Genomic DNA, 22,268 nt, shown 5'->3' with positions numbered 1-22,268 from the left:
TAATATTTAAGAAAGGAGCCCAGGAGCTAGATTCGTGTTTTAGCCTGGCCAGAAAAAGAGAGAGAATTTTGGATGAAATGGAGCAAGCCTCTTCTCTGAGGGAACAACTACAAAAAGAGATAAAAGGTGAGTTAAAGAGCTTGGGGCATTCTGGGTCAACTAAGAATGCGAGAAGTATAGTTGCGATTGTCGGTAGTTCAACTGAGAGAGATGATTCAGTGAAGGGAGAAGAAATAAGAATGCAAACTGTGTCTTTAGCAGAGGTGAAAGGGAAATTGCCCCTGCTTGGTAGAAGGTTTGATTAAGGGTATACCCTGCAAACTCTTGTTTGATACTGGGGCTCACATAACGGTAATCCCAGAAAATTTGGTTGAGGCATTTCAGGATGTAGCCTCTAACAGTTTTACTAAACTAAGTCAACCCCTTAAGATCATGGGAATTGCGAAAGTTGAGCTTTCCTCAGTCTTGAAAGTGAAGGCCAGGATTTCCATACCTTGCTTCCCTATCACTGTCACTCATGAGATGCTAGTCTTACCTGAGGTTGCTGACACTAGCAACCAAGTCATACTGGGTATTGATTTTTTAGAAAATTATAACTTTATGTATGATTTTGCAAATGGAACACTGTCCCTGTGTGGAAAATAGTGCAGGCCACAGTGCAGAATGCAAGATCATGTAGGGAAGAGCAAAGCCTTGAAGGTCGAATTGAAGGATTGGGAAAAGGAGTCTAGCATAGAGGAATAAACTGATCCAAGATTGCATTAAGAACTTAAGTTCTGAGCAGGAAAGGATACACATGATGGAGTTCTTTAAGTCTGTATTCCACAAGTATCCGAAAGTGTTCACAGAGGAGATTAGCTCACTTTCTTGTACTAACCTGGTTCAACATGCTGTTAAAATCAATTCTGATGTGCCCATATATGTGAGACGATATCAGACCCCACTAAAGCACATAAATTACGCTTAGAATACGAGAAAGCTGGAATTATTGAAAAGTCAAATTCTAGACGGAATAGCCCATTTATTTTAGTAGAAAAGCCTAATGGTGGATTAAGGTTTGTACTGGACCTGAGAGAAATCAATAAGGTCACTAAACCATAATTTTTCCGTGTGCAAGATTGAGGACTTGTTGATTGGCCTGGAAGGAGCTAAGTACTTCTCCAAACTAGATCTGAACTCTGGCTATTTCCAGATTCCTTTGAGGGAGGAGGACAGAAAATACTTTGCCTTCACCGCAAGATGGCAGAAGTATCAGCTGTGTCGACTACCTCAGGGAGCCAGGAACTCAGCCATGAGTTTTCAGAGCCTGATGAATTCTTTGCTATCTGATATGTTGGGAGAAGGGGTTATCTGTTTCCAGGATGATCTTCTGGTTTACTCATCTTGTGTCGAGGAGCATAAGAGACTATTAATAGAGGTCATGGAAAGACTTAACAGAGCTCAGTCATACCTAAAGTGTTCTAAATGCTTTTTCTCAAGGAGGTAGCGTATTTAGGTCATGTGGTAAATGAACATGGTATAACACCCACAGAGGAAAATGTAACTGCCATATTGAAAGCAAGAATTCCCTCAACTGTAAGGCAGATTAGGAGGTATTTGGGAATGATCAACTTCTACAGGAAGTTCATTCCCGAATGCTCCAAACTGATAGAACCTATAGTTAAACTCACAAAGAAGGGGAGAAAATTCGAGTGGGGAAACAAACAGCAGATTGTACATCAACGCTTAAATCTGGCTCTAACTGAGTCGCCTGTCCTGACCTATCCCAAACTGGGTAGGGATTTTTATATCTCCGCTGATGCTTCCAATGAGACAATCGCCTCCGTTGTAGAGCAGAAAGAGGAAGAGGGGTTTAGACCAATCACCTTTATCAGTAGGAAACTTGCATCTTCCGAGATAAATTACTCGGTAATAGAAAAGGAAGCCCTTGCTATTGTTTATGCATTAAGAAAGTTCAGGTATGTGTTATTAGGACATCTCATCTCATCTTGCACTCTGATCACAAACCGTTGTCGTTTATATCCTCAATGAAGGTCAAAAATCAGAGAATCATTAGGTGGGCTCTGGAGACTTGGAAATAAAATACATCTCTGGCTCAGTGAACGTGGTCGCTGACTATCCATCCAGATCTCTGGATGTCGTACTTGATAGTGATGTCAGTCCTAAGGAAGAGGTGATTTTCCCTATATACAAAGAAAAGGGGGGAGGAAAATGGGGGATCAATTCTTTGGAACAACAAGTATGGGATAAGTCTCGCATAATCGAAGAGCAAAGGAGGGATCCAGTATGGGGGGAGATTTATGAGAAAGTTTTGAGAGGAGAGAAGTCCCATATTAAAGAATCCTTCAATAACGCACTATACATTGATCCGAATGGTCTCTTATTGTCCAGACAGAGCGTCACAGAGAGATGGAAGGACAAAATGGTAGTTCCAGAGAAAATGATCCCATGGGTACTATTCATCTTTCATGACTCTGATCTGGCAGGTCACCAAAGAATACATAGAAAGTGGAACAGAGTTCGTGATCGTTATATATGGAAGGGGATGAGGGGAGATGTAGAATCGTATGTGACTTCTTGTCATTTGTGTCAACAGAAGTCCAGCATTGTAGGTAAGGCTCCTCTCCAGTCTTTCCCTAACCGCATGCGTCCCTTTCAGGCTGTAGCCATGGATATCGTGGGCCCCCTACCTATCACCAAGAAAGGAAATAGGTACATTTTACTGGTCATAGACATGTTCTCACGAAATCCAGAGGCTGTAGCAATTAAGAATCAATCTGCCCAAACAGTAGCTTATAAATTTTTCAAGTTGATTATTTCAAGATATGGGACTCCCCAGACACTTCTCTCTGACAAAGGCTCCAACTTCACAGCTGAAGTTATGTTACAGTTGTGTAAGTTGTTGAGAGTAAAGAAATTGTTCACTATTCCTTATCATCCTCAAGGCAATGGAATGGTGGAAAGATTGAACAGGGCTTTAAAGCTTACCTTGTCAAAGATATCCGATCTCCAGATCTCGAATTGGGATATCTTTCTGCCTCACACGTTATTCGCATGCAGAACCGCCCTACATACCGCCATCAGAGAAGCCCCCGCAGTTATCCTCTATGGTTTTGAGGCGACATTCCCAGCTGATATCAGGAATTCCCATGTGAATTCGAGATTTCCAGACATCGATGATTATCTCAATAGCCTGATCACCGATAATAGAATTGCGTAAGAGATGGTGTACGAATAAAGCGAAGCTTGCTCACAAAGGACAAGAAATTATGCCAACAAATTGAGGAGATACAAGGATCTGAATCCCGGCGATCTGGTCTTGTTAGCGCGGCCGGACCATATGAAATTCAAGAAAAATTGTCCCCAGTGACATTTAAAATAAGAAAGGAAAAAGAACAAGGGAAATCTTGGGTAGTACACTCTGATAGATTAAAACTTTATAGGACGAGGTCAAAAAGGTTGGTATGTCTAGGAGATGCAATGGAGAATGTATGTAGAAAGAGAAGGACTACAAGAGGGAATAACAGTCCTCGTCAAGGAGGAAGCCACGATGTGAATGCCCCCTCAAGAAGAGAAAAGGGTACGGATTGTCAAGGAGAGAGTGAAATTCCAGACTCAGATTGGCAGTTCTCCAGGTTCAATCAGTTTAAGCAATGCATGGGGGAAAGCATAGCAAACAAGCAAATGCTGACAAAAACAGAAAATGGGGACTATAGGGATCAGAGTGAAGACAGAATACTAGAACAAACCGGAATACTATAGCAGCAACCAACCATATACAGGAAAATCTCGCTTAATGTAAATTCAATATGATGGATAATCGGTTAGTGCGAATGAGTGAAATGATATCATTTCCAGCTTTAAGCGAGTGATTAATCAGTTATGATTTTTTTTTATATTCTGCAAAATTTTTTGTCACCAATCTGCAGCGAGCAAAAAAGCTGGAAGTCATTAAGGGATATGAAAGTGGTGCTAGTAATACAATGATTGTGTGAGACCCGGGATTTAATATAGTCCAAACTGTACACTCATGAGTGTACAGTTTGGACTATATTAAATAAGAACAAAAGAATACAAAGAACAAGGAAAAGTTGCTACTGCTTCTTTAAGCATGCAGATCCCTAAAACAGAAGCAATTTAATGATCGAGTGGAACGTGTTCTATCACTCTGGATTGATGATTGTAACCAAAAAAGAATACCTCTTAGTACAAGAAATATTCAAGCAAAGCTCTCAATATTTTTACCTCATTGAAAGAGACCAAATTTCAAGAGGAATGTGAAAGCTTTACTGAGAGTAGGATGGTTTGACCATTTTAAAAATTGAGCTAGACTGCATAATGTAAGAATAACCAGGGAATCTGCTAGTGCTAATAAAATTTCTGTGGTTAAGTTTCCTGAAAAATTACAAAGGATAATTCAGAAGATTGATTATGATGATTGGCAAATATTCAACGTCGAAGAAATTGGTCTATTTTGGAAGCATATGGCAACAAAAACCGGCCTGGTTGGCTGAGTGATTAGCGTATCTGCTCTACAGTCAAAAGGCTGCAGGTTCGGATCCTGCTGTGGACATGGATTTTGTGATTGTCTGTGAAGATACTAGTGTTGGTGGTCAGCGGTAGATGCCGTTGGTATAGATGAAGGTAGTCAAGGTTAGTTGAGACGGAGAGTTGTAGAGTAGGTACCCTTCCTCGATGAGTCTTTGGAGGTGTTATGTAAAACACTTTCCTAGCTAACACTGAAGAATCTCAACCAGGATACAAAGTATCTAAAGATCATCTTACACTTTTATTAGGAGGCAATGCAGAAGGCAACTTTAAACTCAAGCCTATGTTAGTTTATTGTGCACAAAATCCAAGATCTAACATTATTGAAGAAATCTGCACAACTGCAAAAGAACTTGAGCTAGTTTTCAATCACACTGAGTATGCTAAAGAAACTTTGTTTGATGCTGATCCTGATATGGAATGAAGCTTCGAAGTCCGTAGAAATCTTGATAAAGCGATCATCAGCCATCGCAAATTGCGTCATAAGATTAAAAAGGCGAGCATAATTCAAACATCTTTACTTAATTTTTTTTGTAAAAAAGTAGCTCAATCAAATGTTAGACATTAAATGCCAGTTTGTGTGTCATCAGTAGTTGTCAAGGTCTTGGAGAAATTAGTGAGAGACTGTATACAGCATTGGGCAAATGAGGATAATGTTATCAGTGAAAATCAACATAGATTTGTTAAGGGATGCTCTTGCTTTAGTAATATGATTGCCTTTTATAATAAAGTGACAAGAGGTTCATGAGGAAAAGACATATGTTGCCATTTTTTTGGATTTTGCAAAGGCATTTGACAGGGTGCCACATGATAAGCTGATATTGAAGTTGCAGCACATGAGTTTAGATGTTGGGTTAGCAACTGGATTCAGGATTGGCTGTCTGATAGGTATCAGAGAATTGTGTATGGTGGAACAATAGCAAGGAAGCAGAAGGTTACAAACAGGGTTCCACAGGGCTCAGTACTGGGACCTGTATTGTTCAACCTTTATATCTGATTGCAAGGAAATATTCAGTGAAGCTGGAAAGGAGATATTCAGAGATGATGTGAAGCTGGAAAGGGTTATCAGTAATAGTGCAGATATGGCAGCTCTGCAAGAGGATTTGAATAAACTAGATAGATGGGCAAATGAATGGGGATATCCATTTAATGCAGCAAAATGTAAAGTCTTGAAGTTTGGGATACATCGATGGGAGGCTGCACACTCAATTAGAGGAGCTGTACTGGAATGAGTAGCAGAGACAAGGGTGCGATGATAGACAGAAAAACTGAACTTTAGGGAGCATATTGCAAAAGGTGGAAGGTAGCCCAGAGGATTGCTTCAATACTGAGAAGGATGCTGACCTGCAGAGATAAAAAAAGTTATCATTCCATTGTATAAGACCCTGATCAGACCACACTTAGACTATTGTTCTCAGATTTGGCACCCAGATAACAAAGATCGTTTCAGGGCTGTACAATGTTAGTTATGAGGATTGGATGAGGGGAATATGGACTGCAGAGTTTGGTGGATAGAAAAAGGAGAGGCGATATGATTGAGACTTTTAACCTGTTGAGGCAGTTACAGGGTAGACACTGGGGAGTTCTTTCTCTTGGTTGAACAGCAGGAAGGAACGATGACAAGGGGCCATCCTTGGAAATTAAGGAAGGAAGCTGTGAGCAAGAGGGTGAAAAGTGGTTTCTTTTTGTGGAGGGTGGTTGAAATGTGGAATGCATTGCCTGATAAGAGTGGTGAGAGCAAGAACGGGCAATGAGTTTAAGGAGTGATATGATAGACTGTGTTTCCTAAGAAGAACCTCCCACGATGAGTCCTACATCCTGGAAATGAGCATTCCCAAACACATTCCCAAAAAGGGTGACAGATCCTTACCATCAAACTATTACTCAATCTCTCTCTCTCACATCAGTACTCTCTCTAAAGTAATGGAGAGAACCATCAAAATCCAACTTCTCTGCTATCTTGAAAGAACTCAACTAATAAATGACCACCAGTATGGACTCCGCCAATGCCATTCAACAGGGGATCTGCTCACCTATATTGCACACCTCTGGATAAGCATCATGGAATAGTTTGGGGAATTCCAAGTAACTACACTAGACATCTCCAAAAAAGGCTTTTGACTGGGTCTGGCACAAGGGACTATAAAGTAAGCTTCCATCATTTAGCCTGTACCATGACTTCTGCAACTGGGTCGCTAATTTTCTTACTGGATGCACTTTGCACGTGATTTTTTAAATTCCCTATCTTCTAACTATGCAACTTATACTGGGGTTCCCACAAAGATCTGTCCTCTCATCCACCATTTTTTCTACACATCAATGGCCTACTGCAGTAGGCCATTGATGTGTAGAAAAAACCAATCCAATACTCAGTTTTGCCGATGACAGTCCAAATTCTGACCTCCAAACCAATCATCGATGGGGCTCAGATAACCTTGCCAATTTCAATGAGCACAAAACACAGTTCTGCCTTATTTTCCACAAAAAGAGAACATATTATACCAGCCTTACCTTTGACAATACCCAGAGCTCTAAGCAGGATGAAATCTGTCTCCTTGGGATTAGCTTAACATCTAGACTTGGCATAAACACATTACAACTGTTGCCTCCTTGGTATTCAAAAATTTAGGATTCCTCTTTCATTCAAGTCATTACCTTAGCCCCCCCCCGAACAGCTATTAACCCCTGTACAAATCATAAATCTGTCCATCCATCAAGTACTGCACGCATATCAGGAAAAGTGCCTATAAGAGCTCCCTAAAAATATTCGACTCAATACAGAAGAAAGCAGGGTAAGCAACTCATCACTTACCAACTGACTCAAACCACTCTCACACAGGTGTCTAGTATCTGCTGCATGCATCTTCTATAAATATTTCCACAGTAAATGCTCATCAGAGCTATTATATAATTCCTCCCCCTCTACCAAATCCATTGAAATATGTTCAACTATGACCCAACATCCCTTCCTAGTCAAATTCCATACTCAGAACAAATTTCTCTTCCTCCATTCCGATTGCTAGTGCATTGTAGAACAGCCTTCCACTCCATGTGTTTCCCAAGAAATACAATGCACAGATCTTCAAATCCAATGTGAACAAGTTCCTTATTGCCCAATTCTCTTCCCATACACAAATGTACTATAGGTTGACCAATCAACCCCTCATATGGGCCCATAATAAAATCTGGTTACACTGTGCAAAGAAGGCTTCATGAAGGTAGTCTATATGCTAGATGACCAGTAGTCTGCATGCCCCAATCCCCACAGCACAAGAGAGAACATTTGAAATGGGCCAGGCTCCACGACAACTGGACCCAAGACAGATGGCGGTCAGTACTGTTTATAGATGAGTCCCAAGCTATTCTATAAAATAATACCAGGAAGGCTCTGATCTGGAGAAAACCAGGGACACATTATCATCCCTCCAATATCCATGGAAATGGACATTTATGGAGGAGTTAGTGTGATGGTTTGGGGGAAGCATCTCATTAGGTGGATGCACTAAACTGTTTCTGCTCTCTAGAGGAACTGTGAATGCTTCAACATAGGGACAAGGTCCTGGACTACTATGTTCGTCCATATGCGAGTGCAATAGGGGAAACATTCATCCTAGAAGACAATAATGCTCTTTCTCAATGAGTCAAGCTAGTGAACCAATGTCGTCAAGTAGAGATTATCATATGTGTGGAGTGGCCAGATAGGTCTCCTGACCATCTGGGATGCTCTAATTAGATGTGTTGCTGCTTTCAACCTTCCCATCTCTGTCCTCAAAACTTGAGGAAATAAGGAAAGTATTTGCAGGAGCAATGGTTGTTATTGGCAGCCGAGCTCCTGAACACCATTATGAACAGTATGAAACATTGTGGGCACTGTATTGCTGTGAACCACATTCCTTATCCAGGCACTCTGACAATCTCATTTGACTGCTTGTTTTTGAACATTTATTCAGTACTCAATGGATACATGAAGACAAACTATTTATAATTTCTGTGGGTGTTTTCATCCACATCTCATTTCATACTGCTTTTCACCAAACTGCATAAAAACTCATCCCACTGTTTTTTAGTTATGGGTTTTTCTATTTCTTCTATAATTTAAGGAAACCAGTGTATTTTAATAAATATAGACCTTCATTATGCTATGTAAGAAATGTAATTTCTTCACATTGCATGGAAGTACTGTAGTAAGTGTTTCTGCTCATGAATATTCTCTATGTGTGTGGGTAGCTCCATGGTTGAAAACAGACCAGATTTATAATTACTCATCACAACATGAATACATAGTAAATATTATTTATGCATTATCTAACTTATAAGCATACTGATCTGAAAAATGCATAGCATAACATCAGTATAATGTCTTAAAAAATGTGTTTCAACTTACAGTGTGTTCATATTCCTAATGGCTCTCCTGGACATAATAACATCATTAACAGCCTTTTTGAAAGCCCTAATAAAAATAATAATAATAAATAATAATAAATAAATACATAAAAAATCATTTAAAAAGCTACTCAATTTCATAAGCATACTATAAAATCTATTTTAGTTAATTTGCAAAGATAACTTGGTTATTACTACTAAATCTCTCCATGAAATTATGAGTTCAGTCCAACCCTTCACACATCTATCAAACAGATGCAGCACACATTTATGACTGTACATTCTATTTTGTCATGATGCATGAAATCAAAGTCTCTTCTTAGATTACTCTTCAACAATCCTGTGCATAATACCTGTCAGTAATCTTCTATTCATAAAGAATGAGAAGATCATAACACAGGCAAGTAGTGATTGTTAAAAACGCAGACGATTAATGGTGATGATGAAAAGAAAACTTACCGGTAGGAATATGGAAGATGATTGCTCTACCTAATGCAAAGAAATCTTTCTAAGCATAAAACTCTGCATTATATTTAATACACATCTGAATTATTGTTCTCAGATTTGGATTCTCAGATTCTAAAACTATGAGAAAACTAATAATACAGACCACAAAAGTGTAGAGGCCAATTAGTAATATAATATTCAATCTATTTCTTAATGGAGTGGTTTTTAACATCATATGCTTTTAAGGAAGAACTAAGCTACAAATGAAAATAGAGTTGGTAAAGATATAAAATGAAATGAAAGATATACAGGATTGAAAACCTGGAAATTTCATTACAGGTATGGTGAATGAGAGAGTGCATAAGGATTATTTTCCAAGGAGCTAGAGCAGGCTGATTGAATCTTTGGATATATGGGGAGGGGGATAAACAAGTGGGAGATAGTAGTGGTTGTAGAAAAAATTATTTTGATGGACACAATGAGAGTGTGGTTATTAAGAGATAATAAAGATACATGTGGTGAGAGAGAGGTAGTCAGTATGTAACCCCGATATCCATAATAAAGTCGAAATGACATACTGAAAGAGTTATGTGAAGCAAAAAGAATGCACATATGACTGCATGAGATGAAGTAAGAATGAAACAGAGTGATGGATAACACTTGAAGGATTTGGCTTGAGGCAAATGAAGATAGTCAGTGAATTGGAGAGTAATTAGAGGTGAGAGATGAAAAAGTAAGAAATAATGTAAAAGGGCAAAACAGCAAAATAAGCAAGAATAAAGAAGTGCTGATATACAGGCAGAGAAAGATAACTTCGCTTCAGGAAAACTTCGCGTTTACTTGGAGCGAAAATTAAGAATATAAAGGAAGCAATTCGAAAACAGAAAAGTAAATGAAATTGTAGTTGTAATAGGTACTAACGACTTAACTGGCAATAAGTTCAATATGAGAGAGGCATGAAAGTGTTATTGGAAAGGGCAAGAGTAAAGAGCAAGAAAGTGAAAATTGTCAGTATTTTACCTCAATATGATAAAAATTAATTAAGAAGGGCTATGATGGCAAACAATTCGACGAGTAGGCTGTGTAGAAGAAATGGATGCAAGTTTCTGAATGCGTTTAGTATCAGGAGTCTAGAAAAACCAATAACTAGTATGAGACCTAACACAAGAGAGTCAGGGAAACTAAATTTTAAAGAAAGGAATAGTGTGAATGTGAGTGCAAGAGCGATAATGTTATATAACTGTGCTAATAACAGGAATGGGCTTTGTCATGGAAATGTTGATGAGGAGAGAACGATTTCGGCTTTGTGTTTGTCCAGTTCAGACCATCAAACGTGTGCAAAGAGGTCTATATATATAAAGCATTAGAGAAGAATAGAGATCTACAATTTGTCCAACTGTGTCAGGCAGACTGCAGACAAGACTATACAAAAGAACAAAGGTAGATTATTATTGTGTCTGTACATAAATGCTAAGAGTATCAGAAACAAAGGGGTAGAGTTTGTTGCCTTAATCAATATGTTGACCTCTGATTCTAGGTATTAGTGAGACCTGTCTATCAGAATCAGACCTATTAACTGGTATCAAGTGTCAAGAGTACTGTATTTTTAGAAAGGAGAGGAGGGGTGTGCTAATAATGATATCGGATGACTTGAATCCAGGTAGAGTTGAGACCTATGATTGTAGTACTACTACTAACAATATTTCATGTGGCAGTGAGTTTGAAACCATCTGGTGTGAGGTGGAATCTAACAAGATCAATTACATACTGAGGTGTTGTTACAGACCTGGTTGATCGGTTGCTAGTGATGAAGAAATGCATCACCAAATAGAAAAGATGAGTGCAAAAAGAGTAATCATAATGGGAGACATTAATCCAAATATTGATTGGGTAGCAGTAAAATCTCATGAGAAGAATGAAAATGCATTTATTGAGCTGTTGCGGGACAACTTCCTCAAATACAAAGCAGCATGTGACAGAAGGAACTCGAGGTCAAAGAGTGTTAGATTTGATTATACTGTCAGAGGACATTTCAGTTAAAGATGTAACTATTCTACCTCTGGTTGTTGACAGTGATGATGCATTACTCACTTGGGAATTTACTACCACATGACTTACATGCTGAAATACAAAGCAGGAAATTATGACCAACTCTGAGGAGTATACCGAGTTCACTGGAATGGGATCTGTTGCTGGATGGAAAGAATATCAACAGTGCATGGGAAGCATTTAAACAATACTTAAATGATGCGATATGCTCTGACCAATTTTGAAAAATAGGTTAGGGGCTCACATTCAAAAATGGGTTGACAGTGAATCTCTACTTTGCAATGAACAACGTGGGTTTACTAAGTGAAGGTCATGTTTTGGCAACTTGCTCACATTCTATAACAATGTTGCCATTGAACTAGTCAATGGGAATGGATACACCGTGATACTTTTGGATTTTGCTAAGGCTTTTGACAGAATACAGCATAATAGGCTGTCATAAATTGGAGAAAATGGGTTTGGGTTATAGAATATTAGCTTGGATAAGAGAATGGCAGACTGACAGATATCAGAAACTGGTATATGGGGGATCTGACTCTGGCTACAGGCTGGTCCATTATCAAGGTACTTTAATCGAGTCAGCACCCACATAGATGGTGCTCTTTTAAAAGAGTCATATCGGGTGCTTCTCCAGCATGATTAGGTAAGGGATGGCACCAGACTCCTCCCTGGGTTCGAGTATATTGACCTTATCAGGAAGAGGCTCAATGCCCTGCCTACTTGAGCCTGAACAGCTCGATGGGGGGTAGTGACGACTCCAATTGTAGGGCTGGCTGCCAGCCACTACAGTGAGACATTGTCTCATATAGCCCCGTGTTGCTTCCGCACTCATGGGGTTCGCGTGAGGAGACATGATGCCGTGGTCTCCATTCTGAACAACCGCTTTAAGAGTTGGAAGACTGCAGTGGAACCACATTATAGGACCTCCACAGGTTTGTGTAAGCCAGACTTCGAGTGATTAAAAGAGATGGTGACATTTGGATGGTTGATACCCAGGTGGTGGGAACAGGGCGTCCACTAGTCTATAGCATAATAATAAAGTAAATTATTATAAAAATAACTCAGATCTAGTTAGTAAAATACAGGAGGAGCATGGGGCAACTCAGAGGTTTACCAGCATCACCATCTCTTTACATGGCGTATGGAGTGCAGACAATTATAAGGACTTAAAACAGCTTGAGCTTATGCAAAAGGATATAAAAGTTCTTTCCTTGAGGGCCCTACAGGGCACACTGGTGGCATGGCGTTACCACCAGAGAATGACTACAATGATAACTCGAACAGGTATAGGATAAAACACTTGCAAAGGCTTAGGCCTATATCAAGTCTGGACATGATGTAAGGGTAGTACTGCCCATAACCAGTACAAAGATTAATAAAAATAAAATAAAAAACAAGTGGTGTACCACAAGGATCAGTGCTTGGTCCACCGTTATTCAATCTGTACATTAATGATATTGGGAAGGATTTAACAAGCAGCATATAGCTATTTGCTGATGATGCAAAGATAAGTAGGGTAATCAGGAATGCTGCTGATTTGCAGTACTTGCAGAATGACTTGAAAAGGCTGGAATTATGGGCATGGGAAAATCGATGTCAGTTCAATGTCAGTAAATGTAAAGTTCACTTTGATGTGATTAGATATCCAATGTCATATTATATTGGTGAGATTAGACTCTGATGAGGCTACGGATCTTGGAGTGTTAATAGATAGGAAGTTAGAGTTCACAGGCCATGTGCCAAAGATTGCAAATACAACTCAAAAGATAATTGTAATGCTGAAACGAATGTTCACATGTAAAAATAAGGAAGTTATTTTGCCTCCTTACAAGGCCTTAATAAGACCTCACTTCGACTATTGTACACAGGCCTGGTCTCCTGGTTTCTGTTGTGATTCTAACATATTGGAGAAAGTACAAAGGAGAGTGTTAAAAATGATATCAGGATTGTAGAATATCGATTATGAAGACAGACTGAGAATTTATAGACTGCAGACACTAGTCAACAGGAGAAAGAGGGGATGATGTGATTGAGACTTACAAACTTCTGGAAGGGCCATACAGGATTTCAATTGATGGAATTTTTCAATTTATGGAAGGTGGGGAAAGGACAAGAGGGCATCCATGGAAGTTGATAATGAAGGCCGCTAAGAACGGGGTGAGGGCTAGATTTTTCTCTCAGAGTGTGGTAAGTGATTAGAATGGATTGTCATTGGATGTTGTGAATGAAAGCAGTGTTAATGAATTCAAGAACAAGTATGATAGCCAGTGTGTGTGTATGTGTGTGTGTTTAGTATGTGGCCTCCCTCAAAGAGTCTGACTCCTTGGAGGGTCAGAGACTCTTAATAAGGAGTAAAACTTGAAAAAATAAGAATGTATGAAAATGGGAAGTAGGATGAACATGAAGACACAGCATAAGAAAAGTGGATACTGGAAGCATTAATAAATGCATGTATGATAATAGTCAACATAAGAATAAGAGGATTTTGATAAAAATATGAGCTGGATGGTGATAACGAGGAGAGGACAAGGTCAGGTGTAGAGAACTCACAGCTAAGAGATGACATGGATTGGACTGGTTACAAAAATGAGTTACTGTGTTTATGAATACATGTAACTCTTGTATAATGCGGATGTTAGGTTCCATAGAAATGCCACGTTATATAAATTGCATTATGCGAGACTCGGATCATATAGAAAAAGAAGGGTTATGTTCCAAAATAGTGTTTTTTTTTTTTTTAATTATATAAACAACGACATATCCAACAAAAATATATTTTTATTTAATTCAGATAACAAATACATAGTATAAAATTATAAAAATTACAAAATGTGCGTAAACTTCATTGCACGTAATGCATAAATGTTTAGGCAAAATAAAATAAAGTGCATATTTTTAATCCATCATCACTGTCTTCAAAAATAGCATTTCATAAACGTTCTTTATCTACGAGTGACTGGACCTCGTCATCATTTGAAATCTCTTGGACATCATTACTATAATTCTCATTGCATACTTCGGCTGGTTTAGTTATCAAGAAGTCAGTAATAAAACCTTGCTTGCCACTATGCTGCAATAACTTTCTTGCCAAGTCCAATCCTTCCACTAATTTCTTTAAACTGAATTCTTTAACAGATTTATCACAATCAGAATCTTCAGCAGAACTTTCCCCACCATTTGGTTCAATGTCATTTATTAACTGTACCAGTTCCTCATTTAAATCTACTTCCCCATCAATTAATTCACTAATTTCATTTTCAACCATATCATAAAAGCCCTCTCCACCAACGATGTGTGCGACGTTTATTATACCACTTAGCTCGGCATCCACTGGAGGTACAAAATTTTGTTCCAGAATGATTTCAGGCCATATTTTTTTCCAGGAAGCATTAAGTGTAGAGGGTTGTAATTCCTTAATGGACAGAGAAATATTTTTCACACAATTCAATATTGAAAACTCTTTCCACGCTTGAGGCAGTGTCATGTTTGGATTAGATTCTCTTTTTTCCAAAATTAATTGGAATGTTCAACAAATATAACATGACTTAAATTTTGATATAAATCCTTGGTCGAGTGGTTGAATAACTGAAATAGTATTAGGAGGCAAAAACATTATTTTAATATTCGGATGGCTTAAATTTATTGGGTGGCCTGGTGCGTTATCTAAAATTAGTATAATTTTGAAGTCAATATTCTTTTGTGTAACTTTCTACATCAGGTACAAAACACTTGAAAAACCAATTTTCACATGCTAGCTGTAACCCATGCCTTTTTGTTGGCCCACCAATAAACAGGTAGGGTGGATTGTTGAGCCCTTTCACAGCACGAGGATTTGAGGATTGGTTAATAAACATTGGTTTTGTCATGAAATCACCTAATACATTACTACAAACAGTAAAGTAATTCTATCTTTGGAAACTTTGAATTCAGGAGCTGATCTTTCACATTTTACGAAATATAAGTTTTGGCATTTTGGTCTGCACTATAACCACCTTCTTCAATGATTTTTGAAAGTTCTCCTGGGTATTTCTGGGCAGCTTCTACATCTGCTGATGCTGATTCTCCCTATATTTCAAGATTATGCAAAGGAAACTGCTTTTTAAAGTTTTCAAACCAACCCTTACTGGCACAAAATCATCATGCTGAAGCTTTCTTCTAAAGAATATTGATCAAGTTTTTTTAAATGTTTATAAACTTTGAGAGCTTTTTGTTTAATAAGATTTCCTTCCAAAGAAATTTTCTTTTGAGTGCAATCTTCTATCTAAATCATTAGAGATTTCTCCATTTTTTTCTATTAGAATATCGCATACATGAGTAACACACTTTTCACTTACCGTTGACCCAGTAATAACACTTTCTCAGATTCAATGTTCATTTTGTTTGATCATTCGAATTGTTGATTCATTTAAATTCAAAGTTCTTGCAACAACTCCTGGTTTTTCTCCATTTTCCAACCGATCCAAGATTTTAATTTTTTCTTCGAGAGAAATGAATTTTCTCTTCAATGTGGCTTTTTCCCTTTTGTTGCAGTTTTAGTGGCCATTACTATAAAAATATTTTTTTTACATAAAAAAAAAAAGCATTACATATTAATTATATAACTCACCAGAAAATAAAGTGCTCGGCTTGAGATTAACACACTTATGACTAAATGCTCTTTCCTGGCAAAAACTCTAAGAAAAATTTCAATAATAAACACTTGATATGGTAAACAATTGACGCTACACAAAAAAAAAAATGTGCATGGTGCTAAAGAGTATTTCCCTTAATATAAATTCGCTGCTTATAACTACATGCGCGATACACGTAGACACAAATTTAACGAAGATAAAATTTGATTTTTAAGTAGCATGGTGAAAAATATATGAAAAGATAAAGGGTTACTACAGTTTCTAGACAGTGTTATATCGAAACCGCGTTGCATAAGCACCACGTTATATGAGAGTTACCTGTACCGGGAATATCAGAAGATGGGTAGATATGAGATTGAATAAGGTCAGCAAATATACAGCAGCAGTATGTGAAGCAGTATCTTTGTTAGAACAGGAGTTTCTACAAAGAAGCTATGGATGTGATGTGTTTGTGATAACAAAAACTAAAGGATTTTACTTCAATCTTAACTAATCAAAGGTAAATGGGTTGAAGTATGATCATTCTTGCAAAATAAAGCAGGCCTGTGTTTTGGTAACAGTTTTCAGAAAATTATCCTAATTTGAGAATGACATGGAGATCAGTGTTCAAGGCATTCATTATGAAAGACCTTGAACACTGATCTCCATGTCATAAGAAAGAAAAAAGTTCACTATCATCAGCAAAACTATGAACAGGATTTAAAGTCAGTGGCAGATTCCTCTCTTTTGATTTGCCTACAAGCATGGGTAAGGAAATAAGAAGAGAGGAAATAATCCATACGATGATGGTGGAAAGAGCAATCAAATGCACTAGAAATGTCAAACACCCAAATGAATATCTTTTAACCTTTCTATGATTTGAATCTAAAAAGAGCTTAGAGATTTGCTGTGAAGTAAGCATGGCAGAATCAATATTGGTTTTTATGTGGTTCCAACCCATGAAAGGTTACAGTACATTTGTACCATAGGTGGACTAAGGATTTTTTTTCCCCCATTTTATCAATTTTTACATATTTGTATTTTTTTATTTATTTATTTTTACATATGCTGGAAATCCTGCTCCAGAGACCAAACATGGAACTTTTTCAAGCCACTTCACACCTCCAATAAGCAGGGAAGTGGTCTCACACCAGGCAATGAAATTCATCTCCCACTTAAAGACAATCACAAACATCCATGCCTGCAACTGGATTTGAATATGCAAAATCCAAGTCATTAGGTATAATGACTATTCTCCATTACTTTCAAAGGAGACACAAGAGAAAATGGAATGAACATTCTTTGGGATGGGTTGAATAGAGGCTTACTCTTACTTTTATGATGTCAGATAGATATTAACTAAGTATCAAAGATTGTATAGTATGTATGATATACAACTGGTGTCAATTCTAGAGCACGGTATGGAAAAGGGAGACATCAAGATGAAAAAACTGATGTATCTAAGCTATTAAGTATAAGGATTTTTCTGAGAGCTCATACTGTAGTGGAAGATTTGCTTTGGTTAACAGTCAGAAAAAGAGAAACACACAAGGAGATTGATGTTACCTTTAGATGACGTTATGATCCTGTTACAACATGGGTGGATCACAACGAACAATGTAGCTGAACAGTCTAGATGATGGAGAGAATCTTTTTGTTCTTTAATGGATACTGGTTGTTACCTAAAATTAATTAACCCCCAATATCTGTGTGGAAGAATGCAGAAACAATGTCTATTATCTGCAATACAGATGTTCAGGAGAAGCAGACAATGCCATGGATGGGAATCAGCAGATCCAACAGAACAAAACCTCCCTGAAGAGGTGCACAAATCAAAGAGAATTATATTATCTGCCACAGCATTACAACAGACTCCAGAACATTCCGTAGAAATCTGAGAAATGTAATGGCCTAAGTAATGTAGAGAAAATGTGTAAACATACCTACCATGCAGACAGCACTTAGTCTATGCATAGACACTACAGTGGATCTACACAAACTCTTTCCAGTAGCAAATAATCCTGCTACCAATCACTAGAAAGTATTCTAATATCACATGGGATTGGACTTCATGGTAACCTATCTAGCAGTTAGATGGCAGAAATGCTTTACTGATCAATGATAGGAGATTCTGCTTTCCTACAGTATGTTGTGCATGCTCTTAAAAGGGATAGCCTGCAATATATGAGGAAGGGAGAGAGCAGTAGGAAATAAAACTATGGACAATACTTGGCAAAAGATATATCAGCCCTTCAATAATTAAGTTGGTGTTTCGCCAAGCAATGAACATAACTACCACTTAAGAATATGGCTAGCATTTCCATGCCTGTAGTGGCAATACTCACAGATCAATCATTAACAAGGTTTGACTAGTACTTTTTATTTATTAAAACTGAATGTTACTCTGACATGCCTCACTGTCTTTATGGCTGACAGCATCTTCAGGAAAAGAGACTTAACACAAACAAAAAAACTCAAATGTTTCTAATAGCCATAACTTCCATAAATCGAAAAATACTGGATTAATAGTTTAATCATGTGTAGCAATCATCAGACACATTAAGCCCAGTCTATACATTGTTGTGTAAACTATGTGTGTGTGTGATTGCTGTGAATATATGTAAATAATCATCATCCATAAACCAAATTTGCATTGCATAGTAATTATTTACAACATACATTCACAGCAATCATACAAAGTAAAATATCTACAAGAGTACTCATGCCATTTTCTCTTGCCTCTCCCTTGAAAATAATGGAGAAGTCATCAGCTTAATTCTTAATGGTCTAAGAATTTTAAGTGGGAGATGAATTTCATTTCCTGCTGTGAGACTACTTTCCCACTTATTAGAGGCCTGAAATGGCTTGAAAAAAGTTCAATGTTTGGTCTCTAAAACAGGATTTCTGGACTATGTAAAAATAAAAAAAATTACAAAAAGTTACATAAAATTAATAAAAATAGAGTGGGAATCCTTAGTCCACCCACAGTACAAATGTACTATAGGTTTACTAATAACCTTTCGTAGATGAGAACCACAGAAAAAACCTAGAAGAAGTAAGGCTAATTAATGCTTGCTTTGCAGCAAAACCCCAAGTTGTTTTCCTAGATATCCTTGTCAACAAAAACAATACTAAGGATCAACATTAGAAGTTTACAGGAAATAGAGCCATATGGGTAGGTGTTTGCACACAAGGACACAAACAAAATTGATAGTAATAGATGATTAAATTAAAAGAAAAGAACTTCAAATCATATTTGGTCAGTTCCTCCAAAATGGCTACTCGAAGTTACAAAAGAATCCATTATTTTCTGATGAACCTTCCCATGTTAACCTGGAAATTACCGTATTTGCCGGCATTATTATTATTATTATTAGACACCTCCAGGGAGTCCAAAGACTCATCGAGGGAGGGTACCTGCTCTACAGTTCTGTCTCCGCCACTCAATCCACCAACTGACCGCAACTACACCAGCCACCAACCATCACTAGTATTGCCAAATACAATAACAAACATCCATGCCCACGGCGGGATTCAAACTCGCAGCCTTTTGGCTGGAGAGCGGATGCACTTTTCTTCTTTGAAAATAGGTCTGAAAAACAGGGTATGTCTTATATGCCGATACTCATTTTTTTATTACTTTCATTTCTGGAAATTTTCTCTGTTCCAAGTTACGCAATTTCTTTCTTGCTTCCTTGCGATGTGTGAGAGCATTCCAGTTACATAAGTGATGTATTCAACTTACTGGAATGCATTCTAGTATTCCAGTTATGGATAGATAATGTTTGGTCTAGGCGCTCTGGCAGACCGTTGAAGAAGCCTGCCGTGCTAGTATGGGATCAGTTTCATTCTCACAGAACAGAAGATGTTAAAAATAAACTCAAGGAATTGAAAACTCAGTTAGCTGTAATTCCAGGAGGTCTAACTAGTCAGCTTCAACCTTTAGATGTCTGTATTAATAAACCATTTAAGGGATTTATGAAGCAGAAGTGAAACACTGCATTCAGAAGACTGCTGAATGCAGTCTTTAGATTTCGAGGTTATGCCATCAGGAAGAAGCCTAGCATTTTGCAAGTTTGTGAGTGGATCAAAGCTTCATGGGATGCTGTGAAAACTGAGACAGTGGTTAAATCATTTAAGAAGTGTAGCATTAGTAATGCACTGGATGGTACAGAGGACATTGCATGAGGACTCAGACGATATTGCATGAGGACTCAGAGGTTTCAAGTGTCAAGAGACACTTGAAAGCCCTGGTTTATAAGCTCTTGATTTAGCTCTGGAGATGAATTTCTGGATTTTGACAAAGAAGATTAAAAGGTTGATACTCTTTCCTAGTTAGATTAGGTATTTGTTGAAAATAGACCTACTTATTACTTTATATTTGAAATACTACAAATTCATGAGAATATTCAGTGATAAAGTTTTTTTTCCTAAAAAATGTGTACAAAAAAGGGAGTGCATCTTATAGGCCGGTGAGTTATACATCGGCAAATACGGTAATTACAATCCTTACCATATATTTGCAACACATGCAAGAAAAATAGCCTAATTATTGAAGTCAATTAACATTAGAATGGCCTTCAAATGCCTCACACCATTTTGTACATTCCTCTAAAAGACAACATTCCAGTCTACAAACATCCTGGGATATACAAGGTTCCTTGTGTTTGTGGAAAAATGTACGTGGGTCAACTGGGAAAAGTTTCAAATTCCATACAAAAGAACATGTAGATGATGCTGAAAATAAGCAACAAGAAAGAAGCAGACTCACATTACATCTTCACAGACATCACATGGTAGATTGGAAAGCTTCTTCCATGCCTTACTTAGAAGAGAATGCTTTTGTCAGATTGGTCAAGGAGTATTCTGATGTCATTCTCTCAAATGGCACACTAAATAGAAACCAAGGATTTATACTTCATGACACCTGGAAATCATTAGTGTATGTAACATGCACAACCTCTCTTATGCTAGCAATCACATACAGAGTTCAAACAACAATGTACAGACTGCATGATGTGCCTAATGATACATATGATTAAACTGTCAATCCAATATTTTTCAGTTTATAGGAATAGCAGCTGTTGGAAATGTTCGACTTTTTTTTTTTCTTTGTATTAAGTATCTTCCTGAAGATGCTATCTGCCATAAAGACAGCAAAGAATCTTGGAGTAACATTGTTTTAATAAATAAAAAGTCTATAAGTCAAATCTGGTTGATCATTCATAGCTGATAAGTTACTTGTAGCTAGTTAAAAATACTAGAGCAAAACTTGCCTATCTGCCTGGAAATAGGTCACACCACAGGAAGGTGGGGACATCATGGATTGTGTCAGTACAAGTTTTATCTACTGCAAGTAGAACTGACAATTTAACCAAGTCTAAAAATTTTTCTAAACTAAAACTTATGTTAGCTTAGCAGTTGCTATAGATGATAATGTATTACTTGCATCTTGCAAATAAAACTCTGAATCAGATCACTTCCTGAGAGAGAGAGAGAGGAGTGCATCATATTTAGTGAAAAATCCTGTTAAATCCAATTAGGTGTTGAGAAAATGCTTGTTAAGCTATATTTTATTATGAAAAATCAGAAATGCAGCTGAAAATACTGAAACTCAGAGGAAACTAAAAGAACTTATACTTGCAAATAAATTTCAAAGCTTCAGAATAAGCAGCTTTTTTTTTGTTTTGTTTTTTAATAGTACTATTTTTGTTTTTATAGGCCTATACACAAGACAGTGATGAATCAACCAGTATATTAGCACCATGTATGGGAGGAGATTTGAGGAAAGAAGGAATTTATTAACAATGAATTTGAATTATATCTACCAACTACCTAAATCAACGTGATCCACTGCCCACCACAACTACTAATACTTTGTCTTTAAATTGCACGTGTTCTGAAAGCTGATTTGTCTGTATGCAGAATAACAAAACCCTTCTACCTCCGTGTGACATTGGCTAACTCACCTTCAATTAAAAATAAAATATATATATATATATCCAAAAACATCTTTCGTTGCCATGATGAGTTTGAAAGAAAAATCATGGAGTCCAGAGAAATCATCCTTAATCATGAACATTTAAATAACAATTTGAGCTACAACCTCCCAGATAGCCATTCTGCTGTTGTTCAGTACTGGAGTTCACGAGAGACTGCAAGCACGCATTCACCAAACAATGCCACGTGAAAGAACAACTTAAATGTAGCTACAATGTTTTTTCATGTTAA

General features: G+C 37.5%; 1 protein-coding gene across 1 annotated transcript in view; it reads right to left on the bottom strand.

Annotated features, from left to right (window-relative positions):
- sip3 (septin interacting protein 3) overlaps positions 1-22,268 on the bottom strand; it is a 306,647-nt gene that overhangs the window by 119,730 nt on the left and 164,649 nt on the right. The window contains exon 8 of the mRNA XM_090399016.1: positions 8,933-8,998. Within this exon, the coding sequence (XP_090255142.1) occupies positions 8,933-8,998 (66 nt within the window). The remainder of the gene's footprint in view (positions 1-8,932; positions 8,999-22,268) is intronic.

This window comes from Typopeltis vanoorti, chromosome 1 (genome assembly GCF_054136105.1).
Source record: "Typopeltis vanoorti isolate ZY-2024b chromosome 1, IOZ_Tvanoo_1.0, whole genome shotgun sequence".
NCBI lineage: Eukaryota > Metazoa > Arthropoda > Arachnida > Uropygi > Thelyphonidae > Typopeltis > Typopeltis vanoorti.
The sequence above is the reverse complement of the archived record's forward strand: the minus strand, read 5'-3'. Positions and strand labels throughout refer to the sequence as shown.